General features: G+C 36.8%; 1 protein-coding gene across 1 annotated transcript; it reads left to right on the top strand.

The window, feature by feature from the left end:
- The first annotated feature begins 600 nt into the window (after positions 1 to 600).
- Positions 601 to 8,404, top strand: slc26a2 (solute carrier family 26 member 2). Its single transcript, XM_083561436.1, has 4 exons — positions 601 to 750; positions 2,228 to 2,832; positions 5,476 to 6,215; positions 7,455 to 8,404. Exons 2-4 carry the CDS (start codon positions 2,251 to 2,253, stop codon positions 8,161 to 8,163), a joined length of 2,031 nt encoding a protein of 676 aa, XP_083417562.1. The 5' UTR covers positions 601 to 750; positions 2,228 to 2,250; the 3' UTR covers positions 8,164 to 8,404.
- The last annotated feature ends 7,532 nt before the right edge of the window (positions 8,405 to 15,936 follow it).

Here is a 15,936-nt window from a genome sequence, read left to right as displayed (position 1 = left end):
TTATCAGATGTAGTATTAGTACTATTAACATTGTAATTAGTAGAGAGAGTAGTAAAAGTTGCAGTTTTCCTTATATTTTTATTTAGAATTTATAATAATCCTAATAATAGTAATATTGTTGCTGTTCTTATAATAATAATTATTATTAGCAGTTGTAGGATTAGTACTATTAACCTTATTATTAGTAGTGACAGTAGTAATAGTTGCATTTTTCATCGTATTATTAAAGTAATGTTGCTGTTATTATTATTATTATTATTATTGTAGTAGTAGTAGAACAAACAACCAACATCATCGTCATCCTCCTCTTCGTCCTCCTTATCATCATCCTGTCTGTAAGTCATTATGTTTCCTAAACAAAACGCTTTTTAATAGAAGTAAATGCACTGAACTGCACTAAACAATACAGAACTAACACTAGGTAGAAAGTTAGTACTGTTCTGCCACAGTACCGTAACACACCCAATATAAGTTCCCATCCATACTATATGCCCCATAACATTACCGTATAGAACATAATACAAGTACACTGTTTCAGAGTACTCAACATCCGGGTTCTAAGTCTGTTCAGGCAACCAGACTCGCTGCATGTGTACCACGTGACAACGGTTCCGCGTTGGCTTCTGATCTCGCCGGTGAACTCTGTCACTAATTTCCTTTTGAAAGTGACGCTAAGTCGAAATCGAGCCAGATGAAGCACATCACCCGGTAGATCCGATAAGATATGAATGAGTATGTGAGCTTCACGAGGTAAGTGACACTTTCAACTTTATAGCCTTAGACTTTGTGCGCAGTTGTGAGTCCGTTTCACGGTACGTGAAGTTACACGTTGCAAAGTTTTGATCAATGGCCCATTCATCTCCTGCTGGCGTGGAAACTTTTACACTACACAGATTTACAAACAAAGCTATGAATGTGAAATCTAAAAATCAGATTGCTGTCGTTTTTATTTTGATCAAAATATCTCTATGGCGTGTATGGTTTAACTACAAACTACTACAAACTGAATAATAATCAGTCACTTCCCTGATTTTAGATGCTAGAAATCATAAGATGCTGAAAAAAAAAAAAAACAGCTGGAAAAGAGTCAACCCTGGAGCTTTAAATTAGACTTAACATAGCAAAATTCTGGGGTTTCATGGATATTATTTTATCTTTTAAATTTGACTGCTCATATTTGAATAATTTATTGCTCAAAATGATAACACCACTTTCAATAAGTAAAAAATGTCTTCCATTTATTTTGTAGGTTTCATTATAAAGGGTGGTTTTATATAAACAATATAAATGTCTTATGACAGATGTCATAAGACATGGACTGTTAGTAATAATCATATTGTAGTTACTGAGCTGTCATTAATGCTTCCTATTGCATTTGTCTACAATATGTTTAGTCAGCACAGACCTCTGATATGTGATAAGTACAAGCCACTATCCATTTGTGATGATGTAGCAAAGGTTTAGATCAGGGTTAGCGACAAACAAGTCTTCACTCTACAGTATATCTATGTGGGGGAAAAACAGCAGTCATTTTCCCACAGAGGGCAGTTTGTTTTATAAGGCAGTGAAGCAGTCTGAATGTGGAAGAACTTTGTGTGCGCTTACTCGCACGATTAATTAGCGATTAGTGATAATAAGATCACGATTACTCTCATTATGCATGACACAGTATTGGTGTATGCTGTAGCGAGAACAATGGAGGCTTGATGGTTATAATTGTAAGCTATTGTACAGAAGCCAGAGTTAGACCCCTTAACCACATGGTTGCCTCATTAAAAATGAATGAGCGAGTTGTTTTTTGAATATTGAATGTATGTATACATGAATGTATATTCTATGATATGTATAGCTATATTTTGTGACACCTAAAGCCTTTCAAATTGCTGAATCATTCACAAGTAGCACATTTTTTGAAGAAGTTCTTAAACCTGTTAACATTTTTTCTAGGGCAGAATGGCTGTTCCAGGCTTTGCTAAGTCATTTTACGTCATTTTTGAGATAAGGCTTGTTGGATGAATTTGGTGCCATGTAGCAAATATTGACTGTCCCTGTCTGCCCTGTTGATCTTGATAAAAATTCTTCGCTCTGCATTAAAAGGCCATATCACACATGCCATTTCCCACAGTTTTTGATGCACAGCAATTCAATTTGTCATTCTGATATTTGACATCTACGTGCCATTGTTTGTTATAACGCTATTAAAACCCAACTCTGTTTTTTCTTAAAGTGTGAGTGCTGGGCCATTGCACGATGTCAGGTACTGAGATGGACCAAGTTGCAGCTGAAATTGAATCTGGGAATGGACTTCAGACTCCATTCATTCTAGAGGAATGCGAGCGAAAGGATCAGCCTCTGAGAGCGGTGCTGATTCAGAAGCTGAAAAAGCAGTGTGTCTGCAGCCCAGCTCGTGCAAAAAACCTGCTCCTAGACTCTGTGCCCATTTTGAAATGGCTGCCAAAATACCAGATCAAAGAATGGCTCCTAGGTGACATGATGTCAGGACTTATTGTGGGTATCTTGCTGGTTCCCCAGTCCATCGCCTACTCATTGCTGGCAGGCCAGGATCCCATCTACGGCCTTTACACCTCGTTCTTCTCCAGCATAATTTACACTCTGCTTGGAACATCCAGGCACATCTCAGTGGGGATCTTTGGAGTGCTATGCTTGTTGGTGGGCCAGGTGGTGGACAGGGAGTTGACGTTGGCTGGATATAGTACCGATCCATTGGAAAACATCACCAGCCTGGAAAACCACACAATCCCACACTGTGACCGTAGCTGCTACGCCATCATCATAGGGTCTACTCTGACCTTTACAGCTGGAGTGTACCAGGTAGGTGTCTGTCTAGACCACATCCCAAAACAAATACCAAAATGGTTGGGGGGACAAAGATGTATATCAGGAATACTATAGGTTCATGTGGTTCTTCAAATTGATTAGTATAGCCAGACTCAGATTTTGGAGATGATTGCTCATCTCAATATTTTGTCTGGAAAGAGGAAATATATTAGACTTGAATCCCTCATAAGACAAGTTGATTATGCAAAAATTATGCAAAACAAGAGGCCACCTTGGTATTTTCATGAAATATTTTTTTTACCATGTAGTAATAATAGTGCTCATTCTTATTTCTTACCTTTTGCAATTTCCTATTTCTCTCCTCCAATAGAACAGTTTTGCTCTCCCCTGTAATACCACTGTAATGCAAATGTAACTCATTTCGTCTCTGTAAAAAAAAATGCATGCAGAGGAGAATAAAAGACTCCATTTATTAATACCAATCCATTTAACATTTAAGAGCAGACAGTAGACACATGGCAGGCTCAATAATGTTAAATACGTTAAGTATTAAAACCAATAGCATCATAAACCTATTTCTTGTGTATATATTACAAACGGCAGAATTTTATGGCCATAAAATGTGATGGCCATGATCTATGCTATGACGGATACAGTGTTGTGTCTAGTTAAGTCAGCTAATTTACACAGAGTAAGTGTGCTAAAAACAGGTTTGAGATTACAGGCTTCTTGCTATCTTTGGAACAAGTCCAAAAACAAAATGAAAAAAAAAAAACAGGGCCTTGTCAAGTTGTCAACAGTGGAGTCCTATTAACAAGACGATCCAACAATATATTACTAACACTAAATTATATAGATTCAGTATACAGTTAACACAATAAACCCAATACATATAGATGTACTAAACATCAAACTATGTAATAAGCAGATACATTAAACTATACACACCAAACACTAAACCCAGTAGTGTCCTTAATGTTTCTGAGTAGCATTACTATGTAAAGTGGAACTGATGTAAATGATTATCTTCTGAAATAACAGTTTGTAGGGAGGTAGAAATTAAATGAAATGGCCATCAGGGAGATCTTTTGAAATGGGCTTAATGGTTTTGGAAGCAGCTGTTCAGGAATCTGGATTTGGCCTGGGTGATTTGTAATCTTCCAGCTGAGAGGAGTGTGAACAGTCAGCGGGAGGTGTGAGACAGATCCAATGGGAATGTGTTATGTGTAAGGCTTTTATTTATGGCCGGGCAGCTGAAATTCACATACTGAGTACTAGATTACAAAACAGTAAGAAAAGTCTGTTCAGTAAAGGATAAAACATTTGATATGTTTGAGCGAGTGTTTGCATAATAGTACATAGTAATTGCTGTTTGCCAACAATATTGAGACAGGGGTGGGCAAATCAATTGCTCATCAGCTAGTTCAAATGAATAACTCAAGTGCTCCTTAAAGCAGCAATTTACCTCTTAGGCACCCTTTATCCTGTTTAATACAAAAAGGTTTGCTCTGGCTAATATCTTGCTTATAAACTGTGGAGTTTACGTCACATTTATTTGGCCTCGTTGATTTGATGGGGTATTAAATGTGAGGCGACTGCCATTACTATAGTCATATAGGTATAGAACTGTGTTTGTGCTTCACTGCTTTGTATTTGGCTCATTCTTGTCACTGTTTCTGTATCTGTTGATATTTCTGATTGTCTAACCCTTGTCTAGCTTCTGTTTAAATAAACAGCCCAGTAGTAGTACTGAGCAGGGCAGGAGGCAACAAGAAGTATGGAACTTACGTGGATGAGACAGAGGGAGTCAGTGATGTAAACATGACGGAGAACAGAGACATTCCTGATCACATGATCATCATATTTTCTCTGCTTGTATTCTATATAGTGGATTGATGTTTAGCCTGGATACATTCATTAGATAACAACATTTGAAATTCAATTTGTAATAATATATTAATTTGGGCTGTCAAAAATAACGCGTTAATAACGTGTTAAAACAAATTCATTTTAACGGCATTGATTTAATTAACATGCGCATTTCTGTTTGATAATTTTTATAAAATTAAAACCTTTAACCCGAAACACATTTATTCCCGACATCCTTTCTTCACTCAGATATAAAAAAAAAACTCCACTAAAAATGTATTTTTAATCAGTAAACATTTGTTTTATTGATGACGTGACATCCAGTTACCAGTGTGACATTAAAACAGGTAGTAGTAATGGCTGCCTTTTTACCTTAGTACATGTCAGAGCCCAAACTTCTTTACTTTAACTTGAGTAAAAAAAAGTGTAGTGAGTACTTCAACTTTTTCCAGAGTCTTTTTTAACATGAGTATCTGTACTTCTGTTTAAGTGAAGAATGTGTGTACTTTTGCCACCTCTGACTTTGAGGTACTGTCAAGAAACATAGGAACCCATTAGTTCTAATTTAATAACTTTATGGGAAGCAAAAATATTGTCCATCCCTGTGTTGTAATCATTGAGAAACCATGGAAACTTTGAAGCTAATTGACATGACCATGTGAGCAACAACATGTTTAGATTCCTTTTTGTTTTATTGTAGGAACATGCTTTTATTCTGATTATAAAACTCATCAAAATAATGAAGCCAAAACTGTATCTATATTTGTTTTTAACAATCTTAATCCTGAGCATTTCCTTCTGTTCCAGGTACTAATGGGTCTCTTCCAGGTCGGCTTTGTCTCCGTCTTCCTTTCTGACTCTCTCTTAAGTGGCTTTGCTACTGGCGCCTCTCTGACCATTCTGACCTCACAGCTGAAGTACCTTCTGGGCCTTAAGCTGCCTCGTGCCCAAGGCTGGGGCTCATTAATCAAGACCTGGATCAAGCTTTTTCAGAACCTGGGCCAAACCAACATTTGTGACCTCGTCACCAGCATCCTTTGCCTGCTTGTTCTGGTTCCCACCAAAGAGTTAAACAACCGCTTTAAATCCAAACTTAAGGCACCAATTCCATTTGAGCTGTTGGTTGTCATTGTTGCCACACTGGCTTCCCATTACGGTCATTTCCAGGAGACGTACGGCTCTGAGGTGTCTGGAGTCATTCCTACAGGCTTCATGCCACCACAGCTCCCAGCCTGGGATCTCATACCAAACATAGCACTCGATGCCTTCTCCATAGCCATCGTGGGCTTTGCCATCACTGTGTCTCTGTCTGAGATGTTTGCTCAGAAGCATGGCTATGTAGTGGATCCCAACCAGGAGATGTACGCCATCGGGTTCTGCAATATCTTTCCATCGTTCTTCCGCTGCTTCACCACTAGTGCCGCCCTGACGAAGACCCTGGTGAAAGAGTCCACTGGTTGCCAGACTCAGCTCTCAAGCCTGGTTACTGCTTTTGTGCTACTGCTGGTGCTGCTTGTCATCGCTCCACTTTTCTACTCGCTACAGAAGTAAGCGTATACTGTAATGCAGTGTAATCTCAGTCTAGGAGGAAAGTTATGCATTAAAATCAAAATAGGTCTGATAAGTGAACCCTGAAGTTCATAGTGTCCTTCATCTACAAACACAAAAAACACACTTAAATACTTTTCAGACCAACCAGAAGCACTGCAGTTACACCACAAAAATAACCGTCTAAATATAAGAAATAAATGTATGATTTAAGAAGATACAAACTAGAAATAAAATTATCTGACAGTGCAGTGAGATAATTACACTTAGTAAGATTTCTTGTAATAAAAAACATATCTACGCTTTAAAAATTAAAAGAACAAAATGTCTTAAAATAAGCATTAACACAATTCACAGTGGATTATTCTAATTCAATATAAATTAAAACCAGCTTATTCATTTTTAATAACAGTTTGCTTTTCTAAATTGGTGTAAAAAACAGAGTAACTAAACAAGATAGTTTCTCTTAAATTAAGAATTGATGTCATTATATATTCTGTCTTAAAATGAGACAAAGGATTGAAACTAAAAACAAGATTACTATTAAAATGAAGATCACGCATGCATGCGTATTGGCACTAATTATTTATTCAAATAAAACTGCAAAAACCCTGCAAAAACAATTTCAAATCATTACTTGCTGCTTCTCTGGGTTGGGCAAAGAAACATCAAAATACCAAATACCTTAACTTCAAGTGCATCAAACTAAACTACAAAATAAGAAACTGAAATTAAACTACAGAACAACTCCGTAAAAAGCCATAGGTACCTTGTATTAAAAACAAAGTAAAAAAAATAATAAAAATAATTTTTTTATTTTTTATGGCTAGAAACACGATTGTAAGTCTTAACTAGATGAGGAGTTTTTGCAGTGTAGCTAAAAGTTTTGTTTTGCCTTCTAGCTCTCCTTTTCCCTGGATGGATATTTTAATCCTCTGTTCACGACTGCAGGACATAACCATTGCAATTGCCATTGTGATACCTTTTAGTCTGAATCAGTAAAGATAGTCTGTTTTAACGTAGCAGCGATTTTTTTTTTCCTTTGCTTCATGTTTTCTTGTTTTGGAGACACATCATTTTAATTCTAGACGTGTTTGTGGTATGGTACTAGTTTATTATGCTCTCGGGAGAATTTGGCACTTTTGTATTTGTACAAAACAGTGTACCACTGGCTGTTTCTCCCAGTTTCAATTTCAGCATCATTAAATCTGTTTGATTAACATCTTCCCTGTTTTCAGATGTGTCTTAGCTGTTATCATCGTCGTCAACCTTCGTGGTGCCCTGCGGAAGTTCCTGGATGTTTCACGAATGTGGCGTGTGAACCGAATCGACGCTGCCATCTGGTTGATAACCATGGCTACGTCAGCGCTGGTGAACACTGAGCTGGGCCTACTGGTAGGAGTGCTGGTGTCTGCGTTCTGTGTGCTAGGCCGCACCCAATGTGCCCGGGCACTCGAGCTGGGCCAGGCAGGGCATCGTGAGCTCTTCAAGGACCTGAAGTCATATGAAAACCTCCACAAGCAGCCCGGGGTGGCTGTGTTTCGCTACGAAGCTCCCATCTACTACGCCAACCAGACTCTGTTTAAGAAGTCTCTGTATCGCAGTGTTGGTTTGGACCCACAGAAAGAGAAAGCCGTGCGCAAGAAGCTGGAAAAGCAGCAGAAGAAGGGGAAGGAAGACTCTGAAGGGCCCACCAGGGTTTTCCTTCCTTCTTTTCACACACTGATCCTAGACTGCAGCGCTGTGTTATTTGTGGACACGGCAGGAGTAAACGCTCTGAAGGAGGTGTGTAAGGATTACAAGGAGTTTGCCGTGCGCTTAATATTAGCCCAGTGCAGCACGTCAGTGATCGATTCGCTGCACAGAGGTGGCTATTATGATCCCAAGAACAACGAGATCATTTTTCACACTCTCAGCGATGCTATCCATTACGCCCAAAGCTGTTAGTCACAGAATGGTGACTGTAACACTAGTTGCCGATAAAATGCTACATGTTTACTACACTGCACAACCGACCCCAAGTGCCTTACTGGAATATTTCAAACTGATTGTTTTTATATTGTCTTTGGCTTCTCAGTCTTATCCTACATGAAATAGTAGACAGAATTTTATCCTGATTCCTGTTTGCATTTCATTTTTATTATATGTAAAAATGGTATATTTTCTTAAGATTTGTTGGCGTTACAAAGATGAAGTGTCATTACTGTTACAAAGTGTATTACTGATTATTATGGTGCTTGTATTTTACAAGGACAGTGTGTATATATATATATATATATATATATATATATATATATATATATATATATATATATATATATACAGTAAAACCCCGTTGTACGAGCAAGCTATTGTACGAGCAAACGGAGATACGGGCAAACTCGCAAAATCTTACCCTGTTTCACGAGCAAATTTCGAAGGCACGAGCAAACCCATGCTGCCGGTTCCCTGTTTTCGGCGGAGGGTCACATCAGTCGCTGAGTTGATGACGTATCACTCGGTCGCTCTCGTTGTTCAGTGCAGCAAAAACTTAACTTTTTTTAGTTTTATATTTTTATTTCACTAGAAATCTTAAAAAATGTCTCCCAAGAAAATCAGTGATGGTGCCGGGAAAATGAAAGTAAATAGAATTACCATGGAAACCGAGAAGTTTATGAGCGTGGTGCGCGTCTCACACTCGCAATCAACCACTACCACATGGGTCAGTGTTATATTAGGTTTAAATTACGGTAATTTGCGATGTATTTCTTTGTTAAAATGGGCTACAAATACTTTTTAAGTGCAGAAATAGGCGATCGAATAAGGTCTCGGAACGGATTAAATCACTTTTACATTCATTCCTATGGGGAAAATCAGTTCGAACGTACCAGCAAATAGACCTACGAGCAATTTTCAAGAACGAATTATGCTCGTACAATGGGGTTTTACTGTATATATGAAAAAAAGGATCAGACAGTTCGACCTTGGACAATAATACATGTCTATAGAAGTTAAGTTGAATTTTACTTGCCAAAGAAAATGTTACCAGTGTCATAAAGACTTTTTGTTTTCTAAATACTTCCAGGGCAAGAATTTGGACTCAGTTTTCATAATTATGCCTCTGTACACCAGCATAGTGGATTTGAAACGAAGGAAAATGTGATCGAGTTGTAGACTTCCAGTCTTAATTCAATGGGTAAAACGACATTATATCAGCAACAGGGGACAGTTAATAGACTTGTGATTTATCAATAGACTTTGTGTCTGTTGATTGTCAACAGGGAAAAAAAAGGCTTATTGTTTTTAAACAAATAATCCAGTATTTTTTTTTTTTTTATCCTAAACCCCTTGAATTGAAGCTAAAAGTCAATTGTGTCTCTCTCCATTACTTATGAACTCGACTGTCCAAAAGTATGCGATGCCATTCAGTAACCTTTTCCCAAATAGTATGAACATATAAAGGTAAATCACTGTATTTGGCCATTTCTACCTGCATAAGTGTATTTTTTGTGCAAGCTTTCTTTGCATTTCTGAACGTATTTCTTTTATTTGATTATTTTTATGACAGTGACCAAATACCAGCCTAATATGTGTAAGTCTAAAGCAGGTTTCAATTATTTTGTACACATAGTAATGAGTTAACATCACAATAGGCTGTAGTATAGTGTGATTGCTTCTTTTCCATTTAAATGCAAACAAAAACATTTACTGAGCCTCTCCCTCTGCCGGAGATAATTAATAACATAACACTGAAAAAAGAACATTGAAGGTAAGTACTACATAGCTGCTATGCACAATCAAGATATTCAGGAAATCGCTTTAAATGTTCTTTAGCAATATATTATTTATCAATGAACTCCTTCATGCTCTGATTAATTATTCTTTTTTCTCATAAATTTATAGTAGGATTTTTAATCATGATTATTTCCTGGTCAAATTCTAATGATTAACACTATATAAAGTATTATTAAAAGGTAATAATGTTACTGTTGACATACTTTCGATTGTTACAGGTTTTATATTATACAATAGTTTAAAGTCTCCTCAGTTTCTGTCCTAATAAATGATACATTCAATAACACGATTTGGAAAATTCATCACCGCATATATTGTTCCACACCAAAATAAAAATCTTTCTCAGCGCAAAATATGTTGCCTAAAATATCTGCATGTATCAAGTGAGATTTTCCTATCAAGTTTGTTCTACATCTCTGTGTGTCTCAAACCTGGACTTTCCACAGGGACAGGGATCTTGTGCCAATGCTTTAAATCAAATATGACCCATAAGCAAATATTAATTAGAGCACCTGTCAAAATAACATCTAAAAATAATGCTGTATTCATTTGCCATTACAAACAGTGGGAACTGTAACAAATATATACTACCCTGTTTACATTATGTGGGGGTAGATAAAATAGAGAAATAAGTTTTAGTGTTGGGGTTTTTTATATATATATATATATATATATATATATATATATATATATATATATATATATATATATATATATATATATACTGTAATTTCCGGACTATTAAATATAAGCCGCACCCAATGAATTTTACAAATATTTTTATTTTGAACATAAATACGCCGCACCTGTCTATAAGCCGCAGGTATCTACACTGAAACTAATGAACTTTACACAGGCTTTAACGAAAGACAGTGTCTGTTACACGGCTTGTATCTAAACAGTAGCTTACCAAGAAAGTCATTGTTCACTGTCTTCCTCCTTCCTTTCACAACAATTTTTTCAGAGAGTTTTTCTTTTGGCATCATCGTGCGTTTAAAAATCACCATCGGTGAAGCTTTTCTCCTGATGCCGTGCAGCTCAGAACACAGGTGAAGTGTGTTTTTTCATGCCCGGTTGTTTTCATCGTGACGAATGATTCACATTTCCTGTAGACAGTCCGAGTGAGCGGCAGGTCAAACGACAGAGGAACATCATCCATATTTATGATGTGGTGCGGCCCGATTCAGTGGGAGCGCATCTGATTTAATATAAAGAGTTTCATTGATTCACCTGAACCCGTTCCGCATTTTCAGTAGTCTGATGTTTTGGGGCTCAGCTTTTTGGCATGAAGTTTGTGAAACCGGGAAAAACCCAGGAAAAATCCATAAATTAGCCGTTGTTTAAACCACGGGGTTCAAAGCGTGGAAAAAAAGTAGCGGCTTATAGTCCGGAAAATACGGTACCTCCAGGTTCATAAGTACTTGAACAGGACATACTTTTCATAATTCTACCTCAGTAAAACAGCACAGTGGATTTGGAACAAATGAACATGTGAGAATTACTCAAATATGTGGATGTTTCCAACCAAATTATTACTTATGTGAAAGTTGTATTTTTTTAATGCACTCAGTGTTGAACCATACAGGACCTTAACTGTAAGCCATCTGCATACTACGTACATAGTTTGTTAATGAATTAATAACAAATAATATGTAAATCATTAATATTTACCATTAATTTAAATATGCTAGAAGTTAAATATACTATACCTATTTAATGTGTGTAAAGTAGTTTAACTAGATGAACTAGCATGAATTCACATTATTACTGTTTTTCTACACTTATGGATCTGATTAGATGCTTATCTGACCACCTTTGAGTGTGTTAAAGGGGGTCAGTTTAAAGATTAATATATTGACTTAAAAATATTGCAAAATAAGAAATAATTATTACTTTATTTGCTTCTTTCATTAGAAAGTTGCTTTACCCTGAGCTCACCACCAGGGTGCAGTATTGTCATAATTTAACCAAACATTCTCACATTGTGGGCAGATGTTTACAGAGCTAATGGCATTTGTGGTAAAAGTTTGTAGGAGACCTGTCTAAACATCCTGCAGTTTTATGAACTTGTTGACAGGTAATTCTGTGTTAGGAAACCCTGATGGAAAAGTGTCTGTCATCTTGAAGTTGGGCTGCAGCTGAACTGGTACTTTGGCTGGGCTTCATAATGCCATTAATCTGTCAGAGCAGATTTTCTCCTGTCAGGGAAAAGACGTATGTATTCCACCTCATTTGCAAGGCTGAGACACTGGATGTGTCAGTAGAGTTCACCGTCTTTGATGACATTAGCAGGAGTTTGCTGACGTAAGCAGTCTTATCCTACCTCCTTCTTTCAGCCCTCAAATTGGGTGTACAATTAATCCGTGCAGTTTTTCTGTGAAGGTATCAGAATCAGCAGGGGAATATCTGTGTTTCTTAAAGAAACCTTTGTGACCATGTTTCAAGGAGTCAATTCTGAAAATACTTGGAAATATTTAAAAACCTGACTGACAGACAAAAGATTCTCATTTTACATCTCCCGAGGTAATGTTCAAAGTGCCTATATAAGGGTTTTCTCTGTTTTTCTCTTTGAAAAAAAATTCCACAGTCTACCACAGTACAAATTTATTTTGCATATAACACGTAATAGCCATGATTAAATAGTAATAGCCTAGCCTTGTTGTTCTTCTTCTTGTTTTTCTTCCTCTTATCATTATTATTCCTGAACTTATTACCAACAGTTCATATTAGGTTCAAGTATACATAATTTACACGCCTACTCGATACTTAATTATTAAAGTTTGGCGTACACCCATGCACTAATAACTATTAAAAAACGCATCACAAATCCCACACTTCTGAGAAAAGAGGAAAAGGATAATTCAATACACTGAAGCTAAACCATTTACCAACAATGCAGTAAATCAATCAATCTATCTATCTATCTATCTATCTATCTATCTATCTATCTATCTATCTGTCTGTCTGTCTGTCTGTCTGCCTGCCTGCCTGCCTGCCTGCCTGCCTGCCTGCCTGTCTGTCTATCTATCTATCTATCTATCTATCTATCTATCTATCTATCTATCTATCTATCTATCTATCTATCTATCTATCTATCTATCTATCTATCTATTTGTGTCTATCTATCTATCTGTCTGTCTGTCTGTCTGTCTGTCTGTCTGTCTGTCTGTCTGTCTGTCTGTCTGTCTGTCTATCTATCTATCTATCTATCTATCTATCTATCTATCTATCTATCTATCTATTTGTGTCTGTCTGTCTGTCTGTCTGTCTGTCTGTCTATCTATCTATCTATCTATCTATCTATCTATCTATCTATCTATCTATCTATCTATCTATCTATCTATCTATCTATCTGTCTGTCTGTCTGTCTGTCTGTGTCTGTCCGTCCGTCCGTCCGTCCGTCCGTCCGTCCATACGCATGCCCGCCTGCCGGCCCGCTCTCCTGCTCTTTCTGGACAAAAATAATGTGGACACCAGAACATAAGATTTGTATGTGATTGTACTGTATTTGTATTTATTTAACCATCCATCCATCCATCCATCCATCCATCCATCCATCCATCCATAAATAAGTGGGTAAGATTAGACTACAACTTTAAGCATTTCAATTAGCTAAACCAATTTTTTTTTTTAGAAACGAATAAAACACAAAAACAGCCCGACTGTAGAAACAGAAAAATCAGATTTACAAGAGTTCTCATCAACCCCCCTTTCTGACTGCATCTTTTTAATTGTAATTGGATAATTTTATAATGAACTGTATAATCGGTTGCCTAATTACCGGTCATCAGTTGTTAGCATCGATTAAAAAAATGCTCTCTTTTGTGAGCGAGAGCATTCACGGCTGTATTCTATTCTGCAGCACAATTCATTCTTATGTAAACTCCTCACTCAATGTTCTGAAAAGAGGAGCAAAGAAACAGTCCATTTTCCAAGCAAGTTCTAAGGCACACTGTGTATCTGGCCTGAAAATGATATGTTGTCTTGCTGTTCCAGGCACATTGGCTTTTGCTTTAAATTCAGGTCAGGTGTATTGCATGTATATTGTCATGCTTAAGCTGTGTTTTTTGGCTTGGGCTGCAAAAGTGGGCCTGTTGAGATAAGGGCAAGTTGTTGGCATCTCAATTTGTCTTCTGCCACAGAGTTACACTGCACCTGCATAATCAACACTGTGCCATTGAATTGCATCTCAGGCAAAAAAACAACAACAAAAAAAAAATACAGTTGAAGGCAAATGCATACTCTGCCAAACGTTCTCACTTCAAGGTGTTTTGCCTTTCCCAAGCGAGGAATTTAAACTGTTCTATTGATGCACCCACAGTAATGTTTTCTTATCTTTTACTTTTTCTCCAACTAGTTAGATCAAATCCCAAATAGATTCCTATTTCCCCTAGTGTCCTAGATATATCCAGTATATAAAATAATAGGTCTAAGCACCCATCCTAGTGCCCTAGAATGCTTAATACAGCTTAAAAATGCTTTGCTCATTTTGCTTTACTTACCTCTAAAAAAACACAAGCATGGGATTTAAATATGAACTGATATCAAAGCAGAGAATTATATGAGAATGAAACATCTGCAGTCTATGTACACCGTTGGCCTGTATTTTTTTGACAGCAGTAGACATGACTTACAATACAATATTTCAGCAAACAGTCCTTGTGCTCAGTGTTTAATGATTATGTTACATAAGAAAATTCAGATTGGCAGAGTCTGATCACTATCACATTCATGCCATTTAGCTCATTGGTTGGCGCCAGCTGGTTTGCCTGGCTAATGCAAGAACATTTCCTTTCTCGCTATAAGGCAAGGATGTCATATTTTGTCATAAATGGCCCAAGCAGTTACCCTGGATCTCAAATTATTAGATATACAAGCTGTGTTGGAGCCAGAAAACCAGTTTAAATCCACAGGAAAAGGATTTCAATGCCTTTCAGAAAACTCAGTCAATTAGCTCGCTTTGGATAAAAATGTAAAATGAAAAATCACCCAATTGTGCTGAACCCAAGCTTTAATATAAAGTGAAGTCATACAAACTGAGCAAAAATGAACCATTCAGAAGGTTTTGTTAAAAAAAAAATTTTTTTATGCTTTAAGTACAGATTTTTTTGTGAGATTCATGTGGTAACCGCAATCCAATTCTACAAGCGTACAAGGGACTGTCAATATATATAAAAGTCTTAACCTACTTACTGTGGAAATTGTTAGAGTACAAGGACATCAAGAAGGTCAATTTGTGTCCTAGAGCCATATCAGTTTGAACATAGCAAAAAAGTTAATTGACAGAGAGGCAAAAATGGAGAGTGTGTCAGTGGGTGTAGAAACAGACCAGCCCAGGCAGGCTACATAGAAATTGGTTTCCAGTAGAACTGAATGATTTTGATATGACAGGGTGAAAATTTGCAATGCTGATTTTTCAATGGCACAATGTGTCACAAGTTAAGACAGTGACTTCACTATGTTTCACTGAGGAAAAAAAAATCTAAAAAGTTTTCATTTTGATTTGAACTTAACTAATTCATTGCTGCAAATGTTTGCATCCCATGACCAATCACTGGGTATATCCTATAGCATATTGTATGGTGTATTGTACAGAGCTGAGTAATTTACTGACGATTTTGTTTTCACTTGCACTTTTTGCACACGAGTTGTGTTTTTTCATGTGATACTTTGACACAACTTTTACACATGATTTTCACTTGAAATGTTCATTTTATTTACTTGTTTTTACACATTTCTCTCCCCCCCCCCACCCACATGTGCTTTTTTAATGAGATTTATTCATGGTTCCATTATTCATTTCAATTCCTGGTATTTTTTTCCTCAATTCATTAATAACACATTATACACATGATGAGATTGTTTGCTTGCATGCATGAGGGCATTTTCATACTTATTAATTACATGAGAAAAACATATGATCACATATGTATGATTTTTCCAAAA

The sequence above is a fragment of the Silurus aristotelis genome, assembly GCF_946808225.1.
Source record: "Silurus aristotelis genome assembly, chromosome: 14".
Classification (NCBI taxonomy): domain Eukaryota; kingdom Metazoa; phylum Chordata; class Actinopteri; order Siluriformes; family Siluridae; genus Silurus; species Silurus aristotelis.
The sequence above is the reverse complement of the archived record's forward strand: the minus strand, read 5'-3'. Positions and strand labels throughout refer to the sequence as shown.